This window comes from Desmodus rotundus, chromosome 6, assembly GCF_022682495.2.
Source record: "Desmodus rotundus isolate HL8 chromosome 6, HLdesRot8A.1, whole genome shotgun sequence".
Lineage (NCBI taxonomy): Eukaryota > Metazoa > Chordata > Mammalia > Chiroptera > Phyllostomidae > Desmodus > Desmodus rotundus.
The window spans coordinates 8,577,587-8,605,374 of record NC_071392.1 but is presented as its reverse complement, the minus strand read 5'-3'; the positions used below and the strand labels follow the sequence as shown (position 1 = coordinate 8,605,374).

Below are 27,788 nucleotides of genomic sequence, written 5' to 3'. Positions count from 1 at the left end.
CTTATCTGAGCATTTTCTGCAAAATTCAGTCTCTGGCCTTTAGCTCTTTTCTCCTTTTCAGAACACCTCCTGGACTGTTCCAATTTTAACTTCTATGTAGCTCCCCAAATACTCTCCCCCTAGTACAGCCCTGTCTCTTAAATGCCTGATGGGCATCTCCACTCAAGTGTCTGAAAAGACTCTTCTATCTGAAGCCTGCCCTCCCGCCTTGTCTGCTTCAGCGAATTCTATAGTGCCACCCTGGGAAGAAACATTTTGGAATCTTTCAAAAAAAATTTTTTTAAATGTATTGATTGGAGAGAGAGGAAGGATGGGGAGGGCAAGGGTAAAGAGAGAGAGAGAGAGGGATACAGGGAGAGAGAGACATCGATTTGTTATTCCACTATTTCTGCATTCACTGGTTGATTTTTTTTAAAAAAGGTTTTATATATCTTTAGAGAGAGGGGGAGGGAGGAAGAGAGGGAAACATCAATGTGCGAGAGAAACACCAGTCAGCTTCCCCTTGCACTCACCATTTGGGGACCTGGCCTGCAACCCAGGAACGTGCCTGCCCTGACTGGCAACTGAACAGCGACCTTTCTGTTCACAGAGCCACACCAGCCAGGACACTTGATTCTTGTATGTACCCTGACCAGGGACTGAATCGGTAACCTTTGTGTATCCGGACCAACGCCCTAACCAGCTGAGCTGCCCGGCCTGGTGGAACAAACTCTGAACCTCATTCTGTTCTCTCCACATCCAGTCAAGTAGAATTTATAAAATGGTACTTTCAATGAGCAACCCATTGTAAGAAAAATTTAACTCTCTAACTCTGGCTATTCTCACTTCACCAGGTACCTCTCATATCCTTTATTCCTCTGAATTTCAGAGTCCTGCTTCTTCCAACGCCCCTTTCTCTGACCACACCAACCCCAGCACCCACTGGGACAGCGATTTTTTTTGTTTTCTTAACTGATGTACCCAAATTCCCATAACAGTGGCTGCATCCAAAGGATATGCAAATATTTGAATTTCCACAGATCTTCTCTTTCACCTATTCTCACATTTGTATATGCCTTGTTTCCTTCACACTCAAGGTCTTAAATTCCTCCTGCTGTTTTTACTTTTTTCCTGGTCGCTACTGTGAACAGGACTCTTTCTACTGCAACTTAGTTTGTTTTTGCTGGCATATTACAACGTTAAAAGATTTTTGTGCTTCAATCTGGTTTCTGGTAACCTTAATGAATTCATTAATTCTAACAGGTTTTCAGTTGGATCATTAGGATTTTCTTATTTTTTTAAAGGATTTTAAAAAATTACCTGTAACATAAGCACAATTACTTAAAGTTTATAAATTTTTATTTAAGGATTTCATATGTTCTGAGTCCTTGGTTTCCTCATGAGTTTGAGTCTTAATCCCTTTTTTGCTCAATCCAGTCAGTTGCCATGACAGTCAGTCCTATGTAACAGCAGTAGAGATGATCATTTGTTGACAAACTATTTGGTCACTAGCACCCTAGAAAGATTAGCTAGACAAAGGACATCTGGAAGATTCCGGAAATCTAAGACAGCTATTATAAAATCTCACCAATTACCAGTAGCTATTACAGAAATCACATATAGCTTGTGTTGTATTTATATTGGACAGTGCTGATCTAGGCAATGAAAATAAGTAAGGGTTAATAAAATTTCCCAGTAGGTTGACTGCTAGTAGTGAAGCAGAAAGAAAACCAAGTGGGAAAATGTTTCGTGGTCATGCCCACGGCAAATGGGAAACTGCAGGTTCATTAGGATTTTCAAGGCAGACAATTATGTTGTCTTTAACTGGGGAGTTTAGAATATTCCTTTCAAATATGTATATTTTTCTTTCTTTTCTTTCTTAGAATTTTTATGAGTTTACTTGAGCCAAGCTGATGACACGCTGGGAACCAAGATCTCAAATGCTCAGCTACTTCTTTTCTTTGGTTAACATATTGGCCAGACCAGATTTATCATTCTTTCACATCTCAGAAGGCACGAGCAAGGCGCCAGTTCCTTACTCCTACGTCACACGGCAGTCTTCACATAATGCTGCGCACGAGACCGACATGTATTTTAAAATAAACTCAAGTGATTTCCCACTCATTGTTAATTCGAAATGCAGTGATATAGAGGGTTTGCAGAAAATGTAATACCTCAGAGCCTTCGTTTTCTTTGAGATGGGCTCAGTTTCTTCTTATAACAGATAAAATATATATGACTTTCTGAAGGCTGAGTGATCTCCTTTTATGCGAGTGCTACACATTAACTGGGCAAGGATAACTTTGGAGAAAAAAAAAAAGACATAGAAAAAAGAGAGAAAGATGACATATGCTCATCAAATAACAACAACAAAACCCCCAAACCACATGTATTTGCGAAACTCTCTTTAAAAAGACAGACAGACAGACAGACAAAAAAACCCAGGGGTGCTGCTTTGGGAAGGCTGTCATAGCCAGATACCAGACTGGGCAGCGTAAGCGACTGAAATTTATTTTGTCACAGTTCTGGAGGCTGGAAGTCCAAGATTAGACGTTGGTCACAGTTCTGGAGGCCGGAAGTCCAAGGTTAGTTGGTGGGGTTGGTTTTCTCTGAGGCCTCTGTCCTTGGCTTGTGGGCGGTGACCAGCTTGCTGCCTCTTTCAAGAAGTTACCCTTCCGTGCACAAAGGGCCCTGGTTTTCCTTCCTCTTCTTAATCAGGACGCAGTAATGTTGGATCAGGGCTGCTTCCTAACAACCTCATTTTAATTTCATCGCCTCTTTGGAGGCCTTGTGGAGCTCCACATGGGCTCGCATTCTGATGTAGGAGGGGTTGGGACTTCAACATTTGAATTTTGGGAGGCATCATTCAGTTCCTAACAAAAGGTGACATCTAAAAGTTTTCATAGAATGTTAGGCTGTAAGAGGATATTAAATTCTGAACCTGCCTGTTGAGGTTCAAACCCAGGAACCACTACGATGGCAACAAGTTAAGGCGAGGGGCGGGAACCCCCACGCATACTCTGTAATAAGGAAAGGGAGAGAGTTGGTTTCATGACTCTTGGGATCTCACCCACTTAAAGATTAAAAAAGGGCGAAAAAAGTGAAGGAAGCTGCATCTGTGAAAAGCTGTTCAAGGGGGTGGTTTATTAAGGTGACCTTCCTGGCAGGCTGGCAAGAAGGACCTTTGGAGGGGTCATTGGAGAACTTAAAATGTGTTTGCTCTGGAGGACTGATGCCTGACCCATGCTACAGAAAGACAGGCGGGGGCTCTGTTGCACCGTGTCGTGAAGAGTTCCCTATTTTTAGTGTTGTGTTTTTATTTTTTAAGATTTTATTTATTTACTTCTTAGAGAGCAGAAGGGAGGGAGAAAGAGGAAGAGAAAAATCAATGTGTGAGAGATACATCAATTGGTTGCCTCTCACATGCCCTAAACTTGGGAACCGGGTCTGCAACCCAGGCGTGTGCCCTGATTGGGGGGTTGAACCTGCAACCTTTTGGGTTGCAGGCCAGCATTCAATCCACTGAGCCACACCAGCTAGGGCAACTTCCATATTTTTTACAATTTGATAACACTGTACTGTTTAATTGATATTTGCTAAGAGTATAGAATTGAAATATGCTCACACACACACAAAAAAAAAAAGAAAGAAAAGAAAAAGATAAATATGTAAGGCAATGGATGTGTCAGTTAATTTAGACGGAGGGAATTCTTTCACAATGTGTATATATGTCAAATCACCACTATGTGCACTTAAATACCTTACAGCTTTATCAATTTTATCTCAATAGAGCTGAAATTTGAAAAAGAAAAGAAAAAGGGGTTCTGTCCGAATGAGCCTGTAATCCTAGAGTTTGTCAGAGCTAGGGCTGAGTGAAGGGCTCTAGAGAACGGGTGGGGACCACACAGGGCAGCAGCAGCCAGGAAGTCCAGCCCAGAGCCTACACCCTGCTGGAGTGGCTTTCTCCGCCTGGCAGGATGCGTTCAGTCAGGGCTCAAGCTTTGCTCCCGAATCTTGTTTTTATGGAGACAGTGGCCATTCCTGGCTGTAAAGGCCTCATCTGAGTAGGGACACCTGGGAGAGAGCTGGTCGAATCTGGGTAGGCTTGCTTGATGGGATTGGGAAGTTAAAACTGAGAAGTGATGGCCAGCAGATATGAGGAAGGACTCGATACTGCATGACTCCAAGAGAGATTGGAGGAAGGAAGGAATTCAGGCTTGCAATTATATAATTCTTCCCCCAATACCAGTTTCATTTGTGCAAAATTCAACTCTGTGTGTATAAACTTCTACACACATGTTTGGTAGCCTCAACCATTTTAGTGCAGTTTACAACAACTGCAAGTCATCCTTACAGGGATAATTAGGGTAGTTTTTACAATGAAAGCTTAGAGGAGAGAAACAAAGATGAAAGAAAATAAGTTCAGTGGACAAAGATCATGCCCCACTGGTAGTGTCCATAGGAAAAACGACGGCGGGATGTCAGATGAGCTGATAGTCTGTGCTCTGTATAGTAATTACAGCTCCCATTTGAAAGGACAAAGCCAGCCCCATTTGCTCTTGTGGCACCATTTGCCTAGCAGGCCTATGACCCTGTGAAACATGACTGCCATTTTACTCTGCTGAGCTTCTGTCCCAGGACCGGAAGCTACTGGAAAGCAAGAACAGAACTCACCGACCACTCCCTACAGCCACAGGTGGAAGATAACAATGGAGCAAACTGCAGCCTCGCCTTACAACACCCCAACTGCCCAGGGGCCTCACAGCAGTAACCCCCCCCAACCCTTTTTAATCCACTTATAATCCCATAAAAGCTCAAAGCCCCCACCCCTCAATGCTGGTATATCTCTCCACTGCATGCCCGTCTCCTTTCTTGGAGAGTGAATAAAAACTTTACACTTCTCTTTGTGAATTCTTTTACAGCCGACATCACCAACCACCCTAACACCATGTTAAAGTTATGGTGCTTTACACTGAACCTTTTTTATACACAATGCTGCTGGCACGAAATGTGTAGGGTTTTTCTTCACACCAACCAATTCAACTCTCCGGCGAATTTGATTTTGACACTATCTATAGTGAGTGTCTGATCCCACCAGTAAAGGGCTCAGTCCCACAAGTCTGTCCCCTACTTCAGTTGTCAGTCAGCAAGTCCCAGGTTGCCACCCACAAGTCTGACGGCCTGGGTAAAAATTTGAGAGTTCCCACAATCCCTTCTTCAGGTCCCATTATTCACACACAACTTGGGAGAGTGCTTTCCTTATCGTTACAGGTTTATTACAAACCAGGCAGCTCTCCTTTAGGGGTTTTTATGGAGGCTTTGTTATACAGGCAAAACCGATTAAGTGATTGGCCAGAGGCGATTAGCCCAAACTCCAGCCCTTTCCCCCTCCACAGAAGGGGAGAGGGGCACAAAAAGTTCCAATCCTGTAATCACGCCTGATCTTTCTGGATGCACCAGCCCATGCCCCACATCTTGAAGCCACCTTGGGGCCACCAGATGGCAGAGTCTATCTCATTAGTATGCAAGAGACACTCTTAACACTTCCCAAAGTCCAAGTGTTTTCTGAGCTATGTGTGTACCAGGAACTTGGGACAAACACCAAAGGTGTTATTTCTTATTGTATCACAGACATTAAAAAAGCAAGGAGAATCTGAGCAACTGTCACTGCCAAGATGAGGTACAGACACATGATGACTAAATACAATGTGATATTCTAGATGAGATTCTGGGACAGAGAAGGACATTAGGTAAAAGCAAAGCAAATCTGAACCAGTATGGATATTTAAAGTGTATAAATAATTATTAATTTTAACAAATGATCCATACTAAAGATAATAACAGGGGAAACTGGTTGTAGAGTATAAGAGGACTCTACTAACCTGCTCAACTTTTCTGTAAATTTAAAAATTTTCCAAAATGAAAAGTTTATTTAAAAATTAATGTATATTGACCATGGTAAATTAATTAGTAATCTTAAAGAGATTTGCACAAGGAGGAGAAATCTGCCCAAACCAGCTCCATTAACAAGTAAGGCTGGCTGTTACAAGGCCTTGGGGAACACACAGAATGATGAATTAGACTTGAAGGGAAAGAAACATCAGCTATGTGGAAGGGCTCCTCTTATCTCTGAACATGTCCAGCACGTGTTCTGACTGGCTTCCCCTGTGTGTGCACTTGCTGCCTTAGGGCGCATTTCAAAAGCTGCACTGCGCACAGCCCACCACCATCTCCCTGTGTCTCTCACTTAAAACTCAACAGCAGTACGAGCTATTAAACCCAGTGCCAGAGGTCATTTGGTGACCTCGTCAGCTCCAGATAGGCCATCAGGGTTGGGCAGTTACTGCTGGTTCCATCACCTGTGACCAGTTTGAGCTACGTTCACTGGACATCCATGGGTTTGTACAGATTCTCTAAGGTGGGGGATTTCCAGGGTGAGGTGGGGGGTGGGTGGGCAGGGCATGCCCCCTAAAACACATTTATTACCAAGAGATAAAACCAGCATTTGAATCCAGGTCTTCAGATTCCCAGTCAAATGTTTATCTCATTTGTATACGTAACCCATTAAAGTTACAAGTTAAAAACATCAAGCTCTTTGGACTCTTTTCCTGCACATATATTCCAATCTAAATTAATATGACAGTGGATATACATACGTGTCTGTAAAGACTGACTGGTTTCTATACCACAAATAAGTAAAGTCAGTCTGCCTGATGGGCCTTCATTAAGACAAGTGGCGTAGCAGACCACACAGGGAGGCATGCCAATCCGTTTTCTTTTCATGTGCACACTGAACATTTTTTAACACAGAATTAACTTTTATGAGTCATAAGAAGATAGTCATGAATAAATTTTTGGTTTGGGACAAAAGGAAGCCACCAAAGTTCTCTAAGCAGGACAGCACCATAAACAAAATGCAATGTTTGAGATAAAAATTGGCTGTTGTGGGTATAGAAGTGTAGAAAAGAAGTAATAACCCAAGAATAACTTAATTCTAGCAATAAACAAAACCTAGAAATATTATTGGCACAAGAGACATGTAGTGGTCAACATTTTTTTTTTTTACTTTTAGTTACAGGAAATATTTCTGTATTCCACCTGGGTCCAGTAGAAATCAAACAGTTCTTCTGATTCCACCTCAGTGACATGTCACTGAGGCTGACAAATTGTAAGTAATACATAAAACTAAAATAATTAATATTTAGTAGCGTTGTAGATTGTCAACTGACTTGTCACAAATATATTTAACTGCATATGATGACGTGTGTAGCGCACGATTGGGAGTATACCTGGAGTATACACTCCATCCAGAAAGTGCATCAGAAGCAAGGCAGTGAGTAACCTATCTTGATTAATGGACTCTAAAAAACAAAAATCCCCGACTTTGGAGCAAATACTGTTTATACTGTACCTCAAACAGAATTCTTGAAACACTATTACAATAAAATTGTAAACAGATTTCTAAAATGTTATGCAAGACGTTTGGGAAGAAAAGGAACACAAAGATTCATCCTGGCGGTTCCAGAGAAGAAGAAATAATATCCTAGCACAATAGAACTCCAACTGGACAAATGGCATTCTTTTAACCACTGCGAAGTTACACCTATTCCCAATCTAACTCATCCTAGTCACGGTGCAGAAAGAATTCCTCTGTTAAACCGGATTAACTGCAAAGGCTTGCGGGGGATGCGGGAAGGAGGGAGGAACACGTCCAGGCGTTCAGTTCATCTCTCAAGAAACGGACTTGGCAGCAGGAAGTAGCAGCTCGTGGTCTTATCACCTATTTGCCGCCTGTTTCAAAAGACCTAACAAAGGCCCCACTGCCGCCGTGGAGGGTCCGGAACGGGTTCCCTGGGCTCCCCAAGCCTTTCTGCGGCGGCGAGCCCCGCCAGCCCTCCCGCGCTCCGGCGCGCCGAGTCCCTACACTCACCATCTCGATGATCTTGGTCTTCCTCCCCGTCTTCCTTTTCATGGTGAATATGTACTGGGCCAGCACCACCCCCGCCACCAGGGCGCACACACTGGCACTCGCTACCGCGCCCACCCGCGCCACGGCTGCCCGGTCCATGAACAGAGAGCCTCGCCCGCCTCCCAAGCGAAAAAGACCAGGTCGCTGGGCCGCTGGGGACGGCCTAAGGGGCGGGAGCCTGCCAAAGAGGCCAAGATGCCCCGCCCCCGCCTCTCTGCGCGAGCCCCGCCCCCGCGGAGAGCCCCAACCACGAGCGCCGAGGGGTGGGGACAAGGGGAAAGGCGGGGAGGCGTGGCCTGCGTCGGAGGCCAGGCGGCAGGTGGGCCTGGGTGCGGCTACTGTCCAAGCACCGAAAAGGGAATTGTATTGTATTAATTATCTTCCTCTGCCAAAGAGGACCAGGCAGTGGTTCGTTCTAGCCCCGCCCAATAGAAGTCCGATTCCAACCTTGGGCCTTTGGGAAAGAAGTCCTCCAACTTCCATCCTTCTCAGCCGCTCTGGACTACAACCCCCAGAAGGCCACGCGCGGCGCAGCCTTCGCAGTTGCGCAGTAGTGTTGGCTGTACTGTGTGGGAGGAACAGCAGCGCAGCGAGGGCCACAGCAAAGTAAAAAGGCGGCTGAGGGTATGTGAGAGAGTATTTTGAAACCATATACTTAATGAAGGTTAATATCAAGACTGTGTAGCCCTGGTAGGGTACTTAGTGGGTTAGAGTAGCGATTTTCAAGTCATGTGCCTCAAGAATTTTTAAACCATGCAATACCTGATTAGTCAGGGAAACTGACCTCTTTTCCCTTAGATTGTCAACACCACCAACAAAACCCAGTAACTGCCAAGACAACAGTAGCCCTCTGGTGTGAATGAATCAAAATTATACCCTTTTTTTTGTCATATTGGCAAAAAATGTATTTTTAGTGTCCCGCAGAATTTAGTAATTCGATTCTGTGCGCCACTAGACGAAAAAGTTTGGCAATGGCGGGGTTAGAGCGCAGGCTGGCAGCCGAGCGTGTGGGTGTGACCGTGTGGGTGTGACCGGCGTTTCCCAGCCGTCTGTAAGAATAGTCAATGAATGCATAAATCAGTGGAACAACAAATCGATGTTTCTCTCAAATTGATAAATATTTTTTAAAAGAGTATATAAAGAACTCAATAACTGAACAACAAAAAACAACCCAATTAAAAAATGGGCAATAGGCTGCGCTAGACAAATGGCCAACAAGCTTAGGCAAAGGTCAACATCTCCGATCATCAGGAAAATGCAAGTGAAAACCTCAAAGAGCTGTCACATCACCCAGCTAGGGTGACCGTGGCCAAAGAAAGCAAAACAAAAACAGAAAACAGCAAGCGTTGCTGGGGACGTGGAGACACGGGAGCCTCGGTCGCCGCTCACGGAACTGTGACCTGGTGCAGCCCCTGTGGGAAACAGGGAGGGCTCCCGCGCGATCCAGTCCCCCCACGCTGGGAGCCCATCCGGGAGAACAGACAGCGCTACTCAGCGGCCGGCCCTGCTGGTTCCTTCACAGCAGCGCTGCTGGAGAGACGTGGAAGTAACGCACAGGCCCCTCGGCAGGTGAATGGCTGAAGGAAATGCGGCAGGTACTTCTCACCGAGGGCCACTCAGCCCTAAAAAGGAGGAAGTTCCGGGTCGCTCGACAGCAAGGATGACCCTTACTGACCTCCTAGTGTATGAGGCGGGCAGACTGTTAGAAACGGAAACTGTTAGGATGCTGCTGGAGGGGCTGGGGGAGGAGGAAATGGGGGAATTGGTCAACTCAGTACTGAGTTTCAGTTTTGCAAGATTAGAAAGTTCTAGAGGAGCCCTGACCGGTGTGGCTCAGGGGGGTGGGCGTCGTCCTGCAAAGCGAAAGGTCGCCAACTGGATCCGGGTTGGGGCAGGGCCTGGGTTGAGGGCTCCGTCCCCACCTGGGGGTGTGCGAGAGGCAATCCCTCTCCCTCATTTTCTCCCTCCCTTCCCCTCTCTCCTGCTCTAAAGGAAAAAAAAAAAAAAATCCAGAGCTCTGCTTCAGAACCACATGCATATCCCACAATTTTCTAGAAAGTGACAACAGGGCAAAGATGGCCTGAAGTGCGAAGGTGTCCCTTCCTCCACTGCTGTCTTCTGCCACATCCCACTCACCACCTTTTCCAACCTTTCCTCTTTGTGAGCAGCAGAACGTGCTCTCACCTGCCTGGTGTCTTTCAAGGGGTTAATGCATGTCCCCTTCGTGTCTCCAGGGCGACAGAGAAGGGATGCAGGGAGTTCCCTGGGGTGATCCCTCCAGCTCTGTCCTGCCTGGTGAGGCGCTCTCTTTGCCTGGGACAGGGAACCAGTTGGAGGAGGAGAGGGACATTTATGGCAAGAGGTTCTTAGGAAGGTGGGGCACACGCACCTGGCAAGAAAAGGAGTCTGGCACTAACCGTCAGGGGCACAAATGCCCTTTTTGTGTTTTGTTTGGTGAACAAGATGGATCCTGTGACACTCATGTCACCTTAGGTCTCTGAAGTGACTTCAGGTAATAAGGATGAGAGACAAAATACAATAAAAGATATTGCTCCATTGTTCTTATTACTCGCGAAATTCCAAGGGTTTTGGGAACTGTGAGCCAGGAACGGTGGACTAGGTATGTATTTGGCCATGTGAGTAACCAAATACATATTCCTTATAAATCACAGTATCACAGAAGGACCAATGGAGACAACTGAACTGTGATGGAGGAAAGGTTAGATGAATCAGCACATTCACACCAGGGACTGTTGTGGCCATTTGCAGCTCGCAGTAGGCAATAAGATTGCCCAGGTGTACAAAGTGAAAGGAAGTCATAGAACACTACTCAAAGTGTTATTCAGTCATGTAAAACTAGTAAGTGTGTGTGTGGCAATGCATTTTAAAAAATATTGGGAAGGATATATACATAAAACCATTTAAGTAGATGCTCACTTTTTACTGTTCTGTGGCTCTGAATTGGAAACTTTTTATGAACATACATTACTTTTATAATTTTAAAATAATTTTAAAATCCTCACCTGAGGCTATGTTTATTGATTGAAAAGAGAGAAGAGGAGGGAGAAAAGGGGGGGGGGGAGAGAGAGAGATTTGTTGCTTTCAATACGCATCCCAACCAGGTATCCAGCTGGCAACCTGGGTGTGTTCCCTGACTGGGAATCGAACCTGCAACCTTCTGGTGTACAGGACGATGCTCCAATCAACTGAGCCACCAGGCCAGGACTTAAAACAATCTTTAAATGTTTGCAACACAGCAGTCGAAGAATTTGAGGACATGAGTGAGCAGGGAAAATTAAAGGAAGATCCCTGAGGAAGCAGGAATACGTAATGATGGCATAGGTAGTAGCAGAAGCAGCTAACATGCAGTTAGGAATCGAAAGGGGCCAAACTGTTTTCTAAATGCTTTACAAGTATCCTGTCAATTCCTGATGACTGTGTGAAGTCAGTATTGTCAGTCAAAGAAATGGAGACTCAAGGAAATGCAGACGCAAGGAAGGACAAGCAGCTGGCCCAATCTGATACACCCAACCCAACTGAACCACTGTATTAATTTTCTGTTGCTGCATAACAAATTACCACACAATGGTTTAAAACAACTACCATCTGTTATCTTGTAATCAAGTCCTGTAGGTCACAAGTCTGGGCAGCTTCAACTGGGTTCTTTGCTTAGCGTCTCCCATGACCAAAATCAAGGGGTCTGCAGGGTTGGGCTCCTATCTAGAGGCTCTGGTGAAGAGTATGCATTCGTTATTGGGGTTGGAAAAACTGAATTCCCTTAGTTCTAGGACTGACTTCCCCATTTCCTTGCTAGCCTGTGAATCAGTCTGCCACAATTAGTAATTCCAGTCTGCGGTATCCCATGCATTGCAGCTCTTCGTCTTTACCTTTAAAGTCAGCAGCGGCATGTGGAATCTTTCACTGGCTTAGAATTGGTGAAAACTCTGGAATTTTACAAGGCTCTTACGGTTTGGTTAAGAACACCCAGGTAATTTCCCTCTCCTTGTGCTTGTGACAATGATCAAATCATAATAATAAGATTCATCATGTTAACAGTCCTGGAGATGAGGGGAGAAACCTTGGGGCCGTTTTAGAATTCTGTCTACTATAACTATGATGATGGATTGGTAGATTGGTAGGTTGGTAGGTTGTCTTTGTGAAGGGAGGTCTGAGGGCTTCTAAAGCCTTCCTGGATAAGAGTGGAAAATGCTCAGCTTGAAGGACGATGAACTTTATGGACTCAGTTATTTGGAGATGATGAATTTGTGGGGGTACCAATTTACATGGCTGTGTGATTATTCTCTAGCAGTGTGGGTATGGGTATAGAGGTAGTTTGAGGTTCTGTGAAAATTGGAAAAAAGGACCACAGCTCAAGAGGGGGCAGGGATAGTAGTTAACTTGTAGGGGGTGCAGGGGATGCCCAGATTCCAGTTAAAGCAAGAAGTGGAGGGAGGCTCCCGTAAGGGGGGGAGAGAAGAAGGAAGCATTTTCATAATTAGACCTTACATACCTTTTAAATTTCAAACACACACATGTATTATTCAGAAATAAAAAATAAACACATTTGAAAAAATAAATAATGACCTTTTATTATCTTGAAGAACAGAGGAAGGTCCAGCTTGCAGTCTGCAAACTCAGCAGCCTCACCGTGGAGGGTGACAGTGCCTGGGAGGCGTCCTCAGAGACCCCCTCAGTCCCACCACACCGCCAATTCTCAGGAATCACAAACCCCAGTGACCAGCAGAACGACACCGAAAAGAGCCCTCCTAGTGGGGGCCACGTGAGAGGCAACCACACACTGATGTTTCTCTCCCTCTCTTTCTCCCTGCTTTCCCCTCTCTCTAAAAATAAGTAAATTAAAAAGATGGTGTAAGTACATGGCACAAAGTGGTAGCAGTGTAACTCCCCCCCCCCCAAAAAAACCAAACTCAACCCAGATGGCAGGGTTTATGAACACGGGCCCCTTGTATGCAACAAGGCCCAATGTACTTTACACGCTGAGTTAAAATATGAAAACTAAAAACCATGCCAACAAATGTGGACAGTATGCTTGCATTTATGTTAAAAGAAAAAAAACTATATTTGCTTACGATACACTAAGTATTTCTAGACAGCTTCCCCATTGGGGAAGGTAACATTCCCATTGGGGAAGGGAATTGAGTAGCTGGGGGAGGAGGAAGGTTTTTCATAATTAAACCTTATGTACCTTTTACATTTCAAACACACACATGCATTATTCAGAAATAAAAAATAAACACATTTGAAAAAATAAATAATGACCTTTTATTATCTTGAAGAACAGAGGAAGGTCCAGCTTGCAGTCTGCAAACTCAGCAGCCTCACCGTGGAGGGTGACAGTGCCTGGGAGGCGTCCTCAGAGACCCCCTCAGTCCCACCACACCGCCAATTCTCAGGAATCACAAACCCCAGTGACCAGCAGAACGACACCGAAAAGAGCCCTCCTGCCGGAAGTCGGCCACTGTCTGGAGTGAGCGCCTGGGAAGGTGCGAGTCCCTCTCCACTGATCACACCTTCACTGGAAGGTAGGTGAGAAAGCACGCATGTGACACCAGGCAGCCTCCTTGGCATCCTCTCTCCTGTCCTCTCCGACCCCACGGTCCCCTGCTCTTTGGCCCCAGTGTCTGATCCTCGAGATGAGAGTCTGAATAAGCCCGGCACCTGTCAGTCCGAGTCCGAGCTCTCATGTGACTTGGAAGACTTGTGCTTTCGTTTCTTCTTCTTCTTCTTTTCTTTCTTCTTTTTCTTATGCTTTTCTTTCTTCCTCCTTTTCTTGGGTCTCTCCTTATCCTCTGAGGAGCTGGAGCTGCTCCCATCATCATCCGAGGTGGAATCTTCCAGTAATTGCTTCAACTGTTGTATCCTGAACAGATAAGATTGGTCAAAGGACCATAAACCAGAACTTAACTCAAAAAAATTTTTTTAGATGTAAGATTAGCAGTGAGGGTAACAAAAGTCACAAAATAATCACCACCGCATTAAGCACAGTACTCATTTTTATTTTTGCATGTTTTCCCCCTCCTCGTCCACATCCACAGCTATTTCACAGGACTGTAACCAGTGTGCAAGCATTCTGTGTTCTTTTCAGTGCCCTAAGTATTTCTGCATGTTTCTACAGTCCCTACTATTATAACTTTTTTTTTTTAGAATGTAAAAGTTTACAAAAACTTTTAATCTTCATAGTCTAGCTCACTTTGGTATCTTTTCTTTTTTTTTTGGTTTTATTTTTTATTATTTAAAAAAATGTTTTTTTGTTTATGCTATTACAGTTGTCTCTTACTGTTACAACTTCTAATGGAGACATACTTCCTAAATCACTCCCCCACTGCTCAAGTTCACACTAAGTAATCTATCTCCTAAAAACCATTCCTCTTCTATTGGAATGGTTCTTCCCCACTTAATACAATTTAAAACTTTAAGAGGATATTATCATCATCAGGGAACCTCACCTGATATCCTTCTCATGTCTTTTATTCTCTCGTATGATGTCATACATGGGATCTTCATGTGCCTTGAGGGTTAGACAGGGTTAAGGTTTGGTTAGGCTTAACAGATTGTTAGTTAAATTAAAATTAAATCCCTGTTTCACTGAAATCAGCCCTCCCCCTTGGTTTGGTGTAATTTTATATTTTTTATGTTCTAATTCTTCCTGAGGGTCACCATACTTCAAACTCAAAGAGGGTACAAAAAAGATCTTCCAATTATACAAATACAGGATTATAATTTAAATATTCTTTATAAGGAAATAAACCCAGTGAAATCATTAATAATAACTCAAGGTTAGAAATATTGAGGTAATTCTCATTGTCTATGTGGACAGATGATCAAGAGATATTATGGAAAACAAGTGAGTTTGAAAATGATATGTAAGAATGATTCATTTATCAACCAATGACTGCATGGGTAGGTGGAACAACAAATCAACATTTCTCTCTCAAATCAGTAAGTAAAAAAAAAGAATGATTCATTTGTAGATGCACAAAAAACCTGTGCCCAAAAAGAAGTCTGGAAGTATACTCATCAAGCTACTTACTAAGTTCCCTTCGGGGAGAGGAGCAAGATTGGACTTGAAAAATCAATTTTGGAAAAGCTTATTGAAATGTCATTTTGTTGAAATAAGGCAAATGTAGTACTGTAGTAGCTATATAATTTAAAATCACTTAAAGTACATAAAATATGAATGTACATAGAGTAAATTTTATGGTATGTGAATTATCTTTGAAAATGTTTTTCGTAATAATTTTACATATTAAATACAAAAATAAAGTTAAAAATATCTATTATCTTACCACCTGGGGATATCCTCTGTTAGCAGCTTAGTGTGTTCTTATAGTCACTATCCTAATTTACAAAAAATTATAACCATATTATATATGTCTCTATTCTCTTTTTCGCTTATGTTTTCATGAACATCTTCCCATGATACTACACCTTCTTCTAAAACATAATTCTTACAGGCTACATGTTTTCTGTGTGTTCAGTAATTTATGTGCTATGTTGGCCATTGAAGTTGTTGCTGATTTTTCTTTAGTTTCTATTTTTTAACCATCTAAATAATTCTGAAAGTTATCTTTCTATATTCATAAAGATTTGTATATACTGATGTTCTGTTATATCTGTAGGATCAATTCTTAGCACTTAGGTTTCTAAATTTAAAAATATTGAATATGTTTTAAGTTTTTGAGATTTATCACCAAATTATCTGTTAGAGGAGCTATAAAAATTGGTGCAGCTATAATGATTTATCCAGATAAATGAAAGCACAATATTTTCAATGTCTTAAAAATCCCTGGAGAATCTTTGTGGACCACAGCTTGATATATGCCTATAATCCCAATATACCTGATACACATAGTGAAAATGGCCAAAACTGTTACTCAACAGTGAATTTTAGCAATGACTGAATGGTGAATTAACACCCCTGAGAGGTGATTCTGTTAAAATAAAGTGAGGAAATGACAGATCTATTTTACTGTTATCTGGTGGGGACATATCATTTATGCACACTTCCAGTTTATAATAGAAAGATACCTAATCTGTAGATAAGAACGGGAAACTAGAACCCTGTTTTTTTTGTTATGAAATATGATTTTTTTACATAATAAATAAGAAGTAGATAACAGTGTCTGTTTCAGAAAAAGAATGTGTCCCCAAGGCATAAGCAAATAACACTTCAATAAGAAGTTGGTTTTTTTGTTAATGTAACTAATCTATCACAAATTTTCAATTTAACAGAGATGCAGTTACCACCAGATATTTGGCCAAAAGGTTTCTGTGAATATATTTTCTGTGAACCTCCAGTTCACTCGTGACTGCCTGATTCACGGATATTCACCATCTTTTGTAAACATAAATTGACACTCTGGGGTTTTACTTACTACTCTGAACTGTTCTAACTTTTGGTTGCCTTTGATAAAGAAAGGGCATTCTTTGTCGCCCGTTCGGTGACCATACCGTTTACAACGCCAACCTAAAAACAAAGAAAAAGGGGATATATTTTTGTGAGATAATTTATTTTTACTTAATAAGATAAAGTTATCAGTAGCTCATATTAAAAGTATTCTTCATTAGATTCCAATTTTAAAAGCAAATGCAATCAGTGGAGGAAACATGTAGGATCCCAGAAAATAGAGGAAAATTAATTACTTCCTCAAGCATCCTTTAATCTTGGAATTTTAGAAATGAACCAAACACTTACTAAGCAATCCCATGCAAAAAGCAGAGTGTAATTTCATTTTATTTTTTAACTGTGTTTATGAGTTGAATTGTGTCATGCCTCTTGCCCCCTCCCCCTCATTATGTTGAATGTCCTAACTCCTAGTATTTCAAAATGTGGCCTTATTGGCACATACGGGCTTTAGGGAGGCCCTCAGTAGTAACAAATGCTGCTGGCACCTAGATTTCAGACTTTTAGCCTCTAGGACCATGAGACAATAATTTCTCTGGTTCAAGTCACCCAGTCTGTGGTACCTGGTTACGGCAGCGCTAGCAAACTATAGAGGCATCAATTTTGACAAGGTGTCAGGAAGAGGGATTAAAACTAAGATCAGCCAATTCTTCTCCATGTTGGCTACTCCTGAAAATATGTAGTGACAGGAAAGTAATGCTTTTCCCTTTCTATTTTTGAGAGTTGGTAGTAGGAAACCATTGGAAAAAATGAAGTTTAGGGACTCCTGATTGCCACTGACATGACCCTGACCTTATCTCCCCACTATTTTGATTTCCTTCCAGCTGGGGAAGAAGGAATACACTCTTAATGCAAATGCAGACCCCTTAAACAGGTGTCTGCCTTTATGACAAGGATGGAGTGATGGTCAGTGCCATGGATTGGTGTGTGGGTAAAAGGATCCAGACCATCTGTGATCAAAACTGTTAAAGGAGAGGTGATCTGTGTAACTCAAAGTGTGGTTGATGGACCAGTCACGTGGGAGCCTGTTAGAAATACAGAGTATGGGGTCCACCCCGGGTATGAAGAGCTCTACTCTAGATAACAGTCAGATCATGGAAATCAGTGAGAGTGAGAATAGGGGTTATGTGTATGTTTTTTCTCACCTGGGATGGATCCATGTTTTGTGGAGTCTGAAGCTTAAATAACCTAAGGGGAGGTAAGAGTTTTTAGGGAAAAGAAAAATCTTGCCTTGGCAAGACAGGACTGTATGAATCCATCGTTGGGACTTCACAGGCCTTTAGAAGGTCCAAGTAGGGGACCCTAAAGCTTAACTTCATTAACTTCATGGTAAAATTGGTTCTGGTCCCAACCAAACACTCTTAATTTGCGAGTCAGTGAAAAGAACTGTAAAATAGTAAGTGAAAAATAACTAACCACCCCATTAAACAGAACAGTGGTTTATAAACTTAAAAAGTGCAGTGGACTTCTGGGTAAAGATGGCAGACTGAAACAATCATTTACTTTCATCACCTTCCAGGCCATAAAAATGGCAACAAAGAGAATACCTTTAAAAGGACATGAACCACAAGGACAGGGACAATAGGAAAGGAGACAACAGTAAAAAATATTGGAAGTTAGAATGCAGGTAAGAGTGTGCAAAATGAACAGCAGATCCCAGGAAACTGAATTCTAACCCAGCATTAGGGAGAACTGAGAACCAAGTCAGTTTCAATTTGTGGAACCCCCCACATCTCTGGAATTGGCAGCATCCTTCTGGAAATGGAATTGAAGGGGTAGTTTAAATAAGGGGGATTGCATCTCTCCCCAACCCTGGAACAGAGAAGGTTCATTCTTTGGAGAAGGTGAAAGGAGGGTTTCTGGCTGTGGAGGTGCCAGGCCCACTGGAAGGCAAAGTGCCGCACTGAACACAGGAAGGGGAGGAGGATGACTGATTACTGATGCTGAGGCTTTGCAGCCTTGTTCCTCACATCAGGTCCTGGGACACAAGAATGTGGTCTTCACCTTCGGCTGGAAACAACTCTTCTGCTAACCAGCCGAATGAGAAAGACTCAGAGATGCTGTTTATAGTAAAATGATAATCTCAGAAGTTACCGTTTACAACAATAAATATTTTGTTATCTGTTAATCAGCTCAGAAAGGTTACCCTACAGTGAGATCCAGTTACCAATCTCTGCTCAGAAGTGAACTCAGCCCTTCTAAATCTCTCACTCCTGGATAGCAGTCGGTGTGGTGCTAGCCTCCAAGAGGACTCCAGCAGGCCCAGGTCCTGGCATGCACGCTGTCATGCAGGCACCCTGCACAGTGAACAGGCCTCAGCTGCGTAAGCAACAGCACATTATAGAAATGACAGCTTGTAATTCCTGAGGGTAGGCCCTAAGATACAGTGTGGCTTGCACCTTGCTGTCTCTTGGATCACTGGCTTTGGGAAAAGCCTGCTCTAATAAATTAGCCTTAGAGGTAGGGATATGTAGCAACAACTGAGGGTTTTATATAGGAAGAAGTCAACAGATAATGAAGAAACCTGAAAAATCAAGGGGCAGGAATACAGGGGTGGACAAAAGTAGGTTTACAGTTGTGAGTACATGAGACAGTTCATTCTTGTATTATTACTTATTAATTATGGTATTATTTATATTATAACTGTAAAGCTGCTTTTGCCCACTGCTGTATAATCACGTTACTTAGATAATGTGGAGCTAACCTTCAAAATAACCCAAGAGAGATTCAGGTGGTTACCTTTGAAGTGAGGGGAATGGGGAAAAGCTACTTTAATTATGTGCATGAAGACTCTTTGTGCACACAGATGTCTTTAACAGGCTGCGGGACCCTTTCTTCAAATGCCACCTTGTGCAGGACGAAGGTGCTGCTGCTCTGGAGAGGTGGGGGTGCGGGTGCGCACGCAGAGCTCTGCCCGTCCCAAACCCACCCTCTGGCCTGTGGCTCCTCTCAGGATGAACCTCAACACCACTGATGGAGGGTGACTGACTGAGGCAAGACCCAAAGGGGCCTGCTGTCCGATGCATCCCCTGTCCCCCACTGCACTGCTCCCTCGGAAGACCCTTTCTGTTGCAGGAATATTACAAGAGTGCACTCCCAAGGCAGCTCCCATCCTGTGGGAAGACCGCTGCACTTGGAGGCAGAAGCCCTGGAGTCGCACCTTCGCTGCACCTCTTACCTCGGGCCACTTACTGACACATGCAAGGTGGTGTCCGAATCTATAAATCAGATCACGCTGTGACTTTAATGGCACTGTGACGAGAGCAAGGTGAATGAAAGGATAAATGTGCTTTGTGACTCGTGGTCTATAACTTGCGTGCGTTCAGGAGGACTGGATGCACTTCCACACTCACACTGCATGACTTTGACCTCCTTCCCCAGCGGCATCCAAAGGCCTTTTGTGGGCGCGTGGGCCAGAAACTCCCTGGCGTGTTCATTGCCCGGTACATCTGGTATACAGTCTTCTGGCCTAGTCTCATCTTCCTAAAACAGAAAAGAATGTGTAACCAATACAGCCAAAAAGTGCCGGAATTCTCTCCCACCTGCTTCAGAACACAGCACGCCCGGGTTTCTCAGGGGGTGGAGCTCCCACGGTCACCATTACTTACCCTCCCAGGAACTGAAAGACAATGAGACTGGACAGACAAATGGAAACAACTGCACCAGAGGAATTATATCATGAGAATAAAGCAGCTGTTCTCAGAGAGAAGTGACTAGTGTTCACTGGTAACACAGAAAATCATGTGCACAGAAATGATCTGTGAGCTCCAATTCTGACTCTAAGATTACAATAAGTTTTCTGCTTTTATGAAATGTATTTTCACCACCAAAGAATTGCATTACACAATTAAGATGATTTTTTAAACTTTTTGATTTTTTTCACATTTCCATGAATATTGTTTGTAACGAATTTTTTTTTTTTAAATTGAAAGTTAGCAAACCAAAAAGGCTGCTCTGGCCTTGAACCACTCCTCTAAGTCTCTCTCTCCCAGAGAGGCTGACCTGGGCCAGGCTGCTGGTGAGGGGGCTCCTACACCAGGGACCGGGGGCTGGATGAGTGCCAGGGCTCTCCAGGGTCTGCTGGTCTCTAAGCTGGTGACTCTCAGGGGACCAGCACCAGGTGAGTCAGAGTTGGCACTGTGGCAGCAGAGCTTGGTGGGGAGAGAGAAGGGAGTGATGATGGCCGATGGCCTAGGAGCACACTTGGGCTTGCCCTGCTTTCCTAGGGAATAGACACTGGGCTGATGAAATTTCTACAGAGGACCAGGCTCCAGAGAAAGCCCAAAGTGTGTGACTGGCATCTGCAGGGAAGAAACAGGACCATCGTGAAGGAGGTTCAAAACCACAGGCAGCTGTTGTCGTAACAAGTGACTGAGCCGGAGCACTAAGTCTAACACACCTAAGAGAATAACCAAACGGACAAACTTCACACTAACCTTGATAAGCCCAGGAGGAGGTTTCTCATAACTAGAAGAAAAGATAAAAACACCATCAACCATGTTATCAGGAACATGACACATTTTATTATTATTACTTTTTAATTCTCACCCAAGGTTGTGTTTATTGATTTTAGAGAAAGAGGAAGGGAGGTGGAGAGGGGGAGAGAGAGAGATGAGAGAGAAACATCGATTGGTTGCGTCTTGTATGTCCCCTGACTCGGGATGAAATCCCTCAGCCTTTTTGTGCATGGGACTAGGCTCAACCAAGCCAGGGCAAAAAGTATATTTTTAATAAAAACTTAAAAGTACGTTATATCTAAAACAGTTAATAAAATATGTCCAGCTCTCAAGAGATCACAGGTAATTAAACAGATGGTATACCACATCATGCTGAGATCTAGAACTTTAATTCACTGAAATAATAACTAACTTGGGGTCTTAGCATAATAATTTTATTTTTGGAAGAAGGGAAAGCCAGAAATTACAGGGAAAATGTGAGGTAGGAAGACCTGTGAGTTGATTATGGTTTCAAACTGTTAACAGTGGTCAGGTTGTTTACCTAGCATAACTTTCCCTTATTCAACATTGAAAAAGGTAGCTCCTAAAACCCTTCTAACAACGATTGAATGTTTTCCTCATCCTCTATCTCCAGGTAGGCAGTGTCAGAATTAAGTTAAATGTGTAAGACATTTACTGGGTGTCCTCTGGGAATAGGAGAGTTGCTTGGTGGTGTTGGAAACCCCCACACAGCTGGACCACAGTGTAGTCTGAGTGGAGAGAAGGAGAACAGGAGTGTTCGCCTCCACAGTGGGTGATGAATGAGAAGTGCCATGAGCAGCCACAGCAAGAAAAATTTCCCTTTGGCTTCCTCCCTGCACCTTTCCAAATAAGGAGTGTGATGGAGCCTTCTCTGAGCTCCTTCTTACCATCACTAATCCAGAGCTTTTCTGAAGGGACGGAGGAGGGATTATTCCCTAAAGATTACACAGTAATGGACAACAGTGTGGTGATTGTGTGGGGAGGGGGCCTAAGGGGGATAAGTGGTTATGGAAAAAAAATATAATAAAAATAAGTAAATGATTTTAAAAAAGTGAAAAAAAAATACAGTGATTTACATTCCCTTAAAAAAAAAGGATTACATAGTAAATAACTTTTTAGGTATGCTCTTTTCCAAAGCAAATACTGAAAATATTTTCCAGTGGAAAGCTGTGGCATGTCTTAAGCCCAGGCTTCTCTTAGCAGCAACCATTTGCAGAAGTTGGGGAGTATTTCACTGGCAGCCAGTCCCTAGAAACAATAATGCTGTGCTTTAGGCAAGGGAGTGTGGAAGGGAAGTGGTCAGTCTATGTTCACGTCCCACAACCCAATGATAAAGACTAAGGGAAACTAAGCAAACATAATCAGTGGGGAGGGTCTCTGGGAGGAGCCAGGGCTTTTGGAAGTTCTGGTACTCTTCAGCATCAGGAGGGCCCTACATGGGAGAACCCGACAGGAAGAACTATGTTTCTAATAAAGCTCTATGGTTCCAGCTTCCCTTTTCTGTAACTTCCATTTCTCTTCTACAAAAGCCCCTCCATTTGGCACACAGGCCAGAGTGTGCACGTGGCTTGCCATATCTTTGTGCACTGGGTTGCAACCCTTTCCTTTTCTCGAGTAAACTCTTTTTGGTGACAAAACACTAGCTGATGTTTTTCGGTTGACTCTAACAGTGCTTTCTTTTTGCCATAGGAGCTGTACAAATAACATATGGCCAAACAAGCTAAGATCCAAATTCCTGAACAGTATGTAAATGCTTTTTCTAGATGAAAAAGGAATTGGAACTGTATATTTTGAAAGCTATTATTATTAGCAATGGTCTTCCCTAAAAGGTACATTTTCCAACTGTTTCCACAAATTTAAAGACACATGGTTAGTGTTTTTTTCCTAGGGCTAAAAAATTCCTTAGTTTATGCAGCGTGTTAAAAAACATATTTCTCAATACGGTGATACTTAACTATTAAAAATAACAGATTTGGCCCTGGCTGGTGTGGCTCAGTGTATTGAGCACTAGCCTATGAATCGAAAGGTCGCTGGTTCACTTCTCTGTCAGGGCACATTGATTGGCTGCTTCTTGTACAGGCCCCGACTGGGGACCAAACCCATAACCTAGGCACATGCCATAACTGGGAATTGAACCGGTGACCTTTCTCTTTGCAGGACAACACCTAACCAACTGAGCCACACCGGTCAGGGCTATAATGCCTCACTGTTAACGAGGAAGACCTAAGGATCCCTGTTACATAGTAGGAAAAAACCTCTCAGTAAAAAGATCAAAAGAAAAGGCAAATAAGAAACAGGCAATGGAAGGTGAAGAAAACAAAAACTAATGAGTATCCTCAAAGATGAGAGAAGATATGTCATTGATGAAATTAACAATAGGATTCTATGAAAAAAGGATTCTCAGAACAAAGAAAATCTCTTGAAAATTAAAAATATAACTGGAACTTAAAAAAGTGCAATGGTGGAAATATTGGAAGATAAATCTTACAGAATGTAGGATGAAAAGACAAAAAGATGAAAATCGGAGAGAAAAGAGAGGATCAACAGAAGTCTAAGGAAAAAAACAACGGAGGGAAGGAAATGAAAAAATCATGTACGAATATTAAATAACCATAAAATGTTAAGAAAATTAAAGATTTTAAAAATCCAGAGAGAGGAGGAATAAAAAAGAGAGAGAGAGAGAGAGAGAGAAAATCCAGTGAGGAAAAAGTTTTTTACCTTATCATAAAACTGCAAAATACCTGGGATGAAGAATTCTTTAAAGCCTCCAAAGGCAGGGTGAGACAGAACAAGAACCTTATAGGAGAACGGGAACTAGAGTGGCATCAGAATTCTGAGATATTTTGGGAGTTAAAAATGGTGCACACCGACTCTGAAGTTGAGTGAAAATATTTTAACCTGGAATTCTGTACCTAGTCAAACTCTTATCATGTGTGAGAGAATAAAGACATTTTCAGGTATGAAAGGACTCAACAAATTTACCCCGAATGCACTTTTTTATAGGAATTACCGAATGTGCTTCAACAAAATGAGGTAGGGACAGAAAGAGGAAGACAGGGCGTCCAGGAATGGGATCCAAGACTAGACAGTGGTGGAGGCAGTCCCAGGATGGTTGTTGGACACCGGGTCTAGAAGGGAACCAGAGTCTACTGGAGGAGAACAGAAGTTAGATTCTAGATTAAAAAAAAACTAATTGATAGATGCTCTGATATGGAAAAAGTACTCTCAGTTTCAGACCCTTTGGAATAAAATTAACACTCAGTAATAGGAAATTAAGCAAATGAAAAGAACCGCCCCCCCCCCCCCCCGCCCGCCCCGGCTCTTATTAACTACCTGAAAAACAACACTTGTACAAAAGCAAAAGAAATCATAGAACACCATTTGGCTCAAAAATGAAAAGTACTGCATAGTTATAATAATGTTAATACTAATTTGATTTAACAGAATTATAATTGGAAGGGTGGAGACAAGAAAGTTAGGGAAAGAGAACTGAAGCCTCACCTTCTATGACTTGAGGTTATTAGGGAATGTCTATTGTTTAATTAAAAAAAGCAGTATAAGCACATAAGTTAGAAATACGTAGTTAAATCCCAGTAGGGGAAAAAAAAAACCCCTAAAAGTTTACTAATTGAGGCTCTTGGAGGAGTGCAGGGAGTGTGTGAAGTGTGTGGGGTGAATGAAGAGTAGGGATGCAGAACCACTTTTCGCCTCCCCTTTTTAATTTGTCTTTTAGGAGTATTTGATATTTGAACTACATGACTCTGGAAATATAAATTTTTATTTAAATGTAAACAAGTTTCAGAACTAGCCAAGCCAAATATGTGAGCAACTGGGAAGTTTTAAGTTGCAAACTGAAAAATCCCACTGGTCTGGGAATCAGACACCTGGGTTCCTCTTTAGTTTTACTGTTTATAGGTTGATGATTCTTTGATCGGGTTACTTAATACTTGAACATGCACTTTCTTATCTGCAAAAAGGAGGTTATAATCTTTCTGATGTCTGTGGGTTACACAATAAATGTATAGTATTGACCACTGTCTGGCACCCTACAGTTAAAGATACTGAGAGGTGGGCTGGGCTGGACTGGCCCTGCCTGAACTTAAACTGGGAAAGATTTTTGATTATCTGCCTTACTGAGCAGACGGAATGAGCCAACAGAGTGCCTGACGGGGCCAGGACTGTGGGTGCCTGCCACGCAAGGGCCCTATCCTGCAACCACTGCCCTACTGAGGTGACATTCAGCTCAAGGGCCACACTGAAAAGAGCAGGCCAGGCTCCAAGAAAGCAATGCATTGTGTGTCGAAGCTAGAGGCACTGACTGCTACAGCTGCTTACAGGGTCACAGAATGACAGACAAGAACGGGAAGGTCTTCAATGCAACCCCCCACCTGACGTTTCGGTCTCCTTCACAACCTACCCTCCTCCCAGCGGTTACTTGGACTCTCCTCGACCCCTCAGGTGCTGGGAGCGCAGTGCCTCCTAAGTCGGGCTAGGCTCACCTGCAAGAGTGTATGTGTGACTCTGGTCCCAACTCTTTTTGTTGAGCTGCAACCGGCCTCTAGGTAGCTTCCGCCCCTAAGCCGGGTTAAAGTCCTCAGGGCTGGAGAGCAAGTCTACACTCTCTCCTGTCCGGCCACCTTCGCAGTAGGTAGGGGCAGGTCCCTCCCCCCTTTGTTTATTCTTACCACACTAACGTTACAGGACTGCGTCTTCTCTTCCCTTGGGAACAGAAACGAAAAGACTGTATCGGGGTCACAGTGGGCCCTGTGACCTGCACACCGTGAAAGGACAGGGATCGAAGCGCACTTCTCGCGTATTCAGCCTCCAAATCCAGGGAGAGCGCCCAGTAGAGCTCGGGCGAAACTCCGAGACCGCGGCACGTGGACACCAACCGCGGTTCCGCTCCGCGGGAGCGCCCCCTGCCCCCCGACCCCCGCGTGCGCCCCGGAACCTGGGGGCGGGGCCTACGCTCCCTCCCCGCGCAGGCGGCTGGGGGGAGCGGGGCACCGCTCTTCCCTCCTGCTGCCGGGCGGCTGCAAGGCGAGTGCACGGCTGCCGGGATCGGTAACCCAGTCGGGCCGCCTGCCCCCTACAGGCGAGTCTCCGAGGACCCGCCTGTGGCGCCCAGGAGGAGCCCGTTCCTCGCAGGAGCCCGGAGGCGGGCGGGGACTCACAAGGACTCCAGGTGCTTGAGCTGCTGCAGCTGCTGCGCGTCTTGCCGCCGCCGCTTCTGCTCCCGGCGCCGCTGCAGCTCCTGCTCCCGCGGCTCCCGCGGCTCCCGCGGCCGCCGCGTGCCCCCGGCCCCGTAGTCGGCGTGCCGGAGCCGGGACGACATCGCTGCCCGCGCGGCTCAGGCGGTGGCGAGGACGACACTTCCTCCGCGCCGTGCCCGCCGGGTCACGGCAGCGCCCCCTCCTGCCAGCCGCCCGGGTCGTCCACCCTACGCGCGGCCTTGAGTTCTGGCCTGGAGCGCCAGCCTGCGGGCCTGGCCGTTTGGTGCTGGAAGTTGGTTCGCGCCCCCTGGCGGCAGCTGAGGGCCAGGCATGCTGGCGGTGGGACGTTGGGAGTCCTTTTCTCCTGCCTGAGGACCTCTCTGGGCCAGGAGGCTACCCTCGCTTTATTTTGATGGTTTAATATCAGTATTAAAAATGAATGCTTTTGATGATCATGAAATACTTTTATTTTTACGAAAAGTAATAACTTAGAATTCATTTTTTAGTGGTAATGTGAATTGGTGGTGAGAAACGGGACCTTTAAAGCGTAGGCTAAAATCCAGTGAAAAATGTTTCAAGGTTGGTTACTAGGAGGGTATTATACCTACACTGAATTTGAAAGCAAAGATGTATAGACTCTGAGAAAGAAGACAACTACCAAGAAATCACTCTTGGTGGCTAACTGGGCTCAAATTAAAAAAAAGAAAAAATGAATATAATCATTTCATTTGAGGTAGGGGTCCATCAGACAAGCCAGTTTCAGGGAGAAGACTTTAACTGGACCTGCCTCCTACCCTGAACTGCCTGCCTGCACTGTGTGTGGGACGTCTGAGCCAGTTTTTATAAATGAGAACCAGGAATCCCAGTTGAACCAATAGGACTGAGAATTTCACTGTCAAAGCTGCACAGCTATATCCATGACTAATCAGAGCAGGTCCATTCTGACCAATCTGAACAGTACTGTTTGGACCAATCAAACTTGGAGAATTTGGAGTCCTCATTTGCATGAGGATGGAGCAGTGATGGACCAGGAGTAGGACATTCTTTTCTTTTCATTATTTATTTTGAGAGTGTGTTTTTTAAGCTGGTGACACTGAAATAAAGAGGTGCCTTGGAAGCAACAGGATAGATGAGGCAGGGCTGCTGTCCGCTCACTGGGCAGAGAAAAGTGGGCCTTGGAGACAGTTCAGGGTGTTAGCGGAGGAAGTGCTGTTGCCACCCATTGCTTCCCTGGTTGCAAATCTTATGGGGACCTTTAGAATTTGAGTTGAAAGCCTGTGGGGGAATAAGAGGTGGAAGGGAAAGGTGCTAGCATGCCCTTGGGACTTCTTTCTTTATAGGTTAGCTCCCCTCTGGATTGAGGAGTGGGCTTTCCCTTTCCCTTGAAGGCTGTATTTTTCCCTGTGGAGCTGAAGATATCTCACAGGAGCGTCTCCCAGGACTGCCTCTTTGCCACAGCTGTGCCAGTTCATTGTTGAGTTGTAACACCATTGAACTGGTCTACAGCTGTGCTGTATCATAATTGAACTGTTTGCCATGAATCAAATTTCCTGCTTCACCGCACCCCCATTTGGGGATTCCTGTTGGTGTTGAATTGGCGCAAATGATCAACAGATGAAAAAAAGTTAGAAAAATTGGCAGTATTGTTATATTCAATTGTAAAGTTGAGAATTTGCAGACCTGCATACTAGGAAATCCAATCCCATGTATATATGAAAGAGAAT

The 27,788-nt window shown here is 43.9% G+C and overlaps 2 protein-coding genes and 1 non-coding gene across 4 annotated transcripts in view; all 3 read right to left on the bottom strand.

The window, feature by feature from the left end:
* The window catches only part of NT5C3A (5'-nucleotidase, cytosolic IIIA), a 45,497-nt gene extending 37,374 nt beyond the window's left edge, over positions 1–8,123 (bottom strand). The window contains exon 1 of one of the 2 annotated variants that reach the window (XM_024562958.3): positions 7,910–8,123. In XM_024562958.3, the coding sequence (XP_024418726.1) occupies positions 7,910–8,047 (138 nt within the window). In that variant the 5' untranslated portion in view covers positions 8,048–8,123. The remainder of the gene's footprint in view (positions 1–7,909) is intronic. The other variant, XM_024562960.4, reaches the window with a different exon arrangement.
* LOC112307049 (small nucleolar RNA SNORA32) lies at positions 1,664–1,779 on the bottom strand. The gene has a single exon (XR_002975015.2). It is a non-coding gene; the product is annotated as a small nucleolar RNA SNORA32 (small nucleolar RNA).
* Positions 8,124–13,207: 5,084 nt separating the features above from the next.
* Positions 13,208–26,508, bottom strand: LOC112306989 (RP9 pre-mRNA splicing factor). Its single transcript, XM_053926847.2, has 6 exons — positions 26,026–26,508; positions 20,810–20,840; positions 19,727–19,856; positions 16,345–16,436; positions 14,416–14,477; positions 13,208–13,829 (listed from the first exon to the last, which is right to left on the bottom strand). The coding sequence occupies exons 1-6, from the start codon at positions 26,184–26,186 to the stop codon at positions 13,631–13,633; spliced, it is 675 nt and encodes a 224-aa protein (XP_053782822.1). The 5' UTR covers positions 26,187–26,508; the 3' UTR covers positions 13,208–13,630.
* Between the last annotated feature and the right edge of the window lie 1,280 nt (positions 26,509–27,788).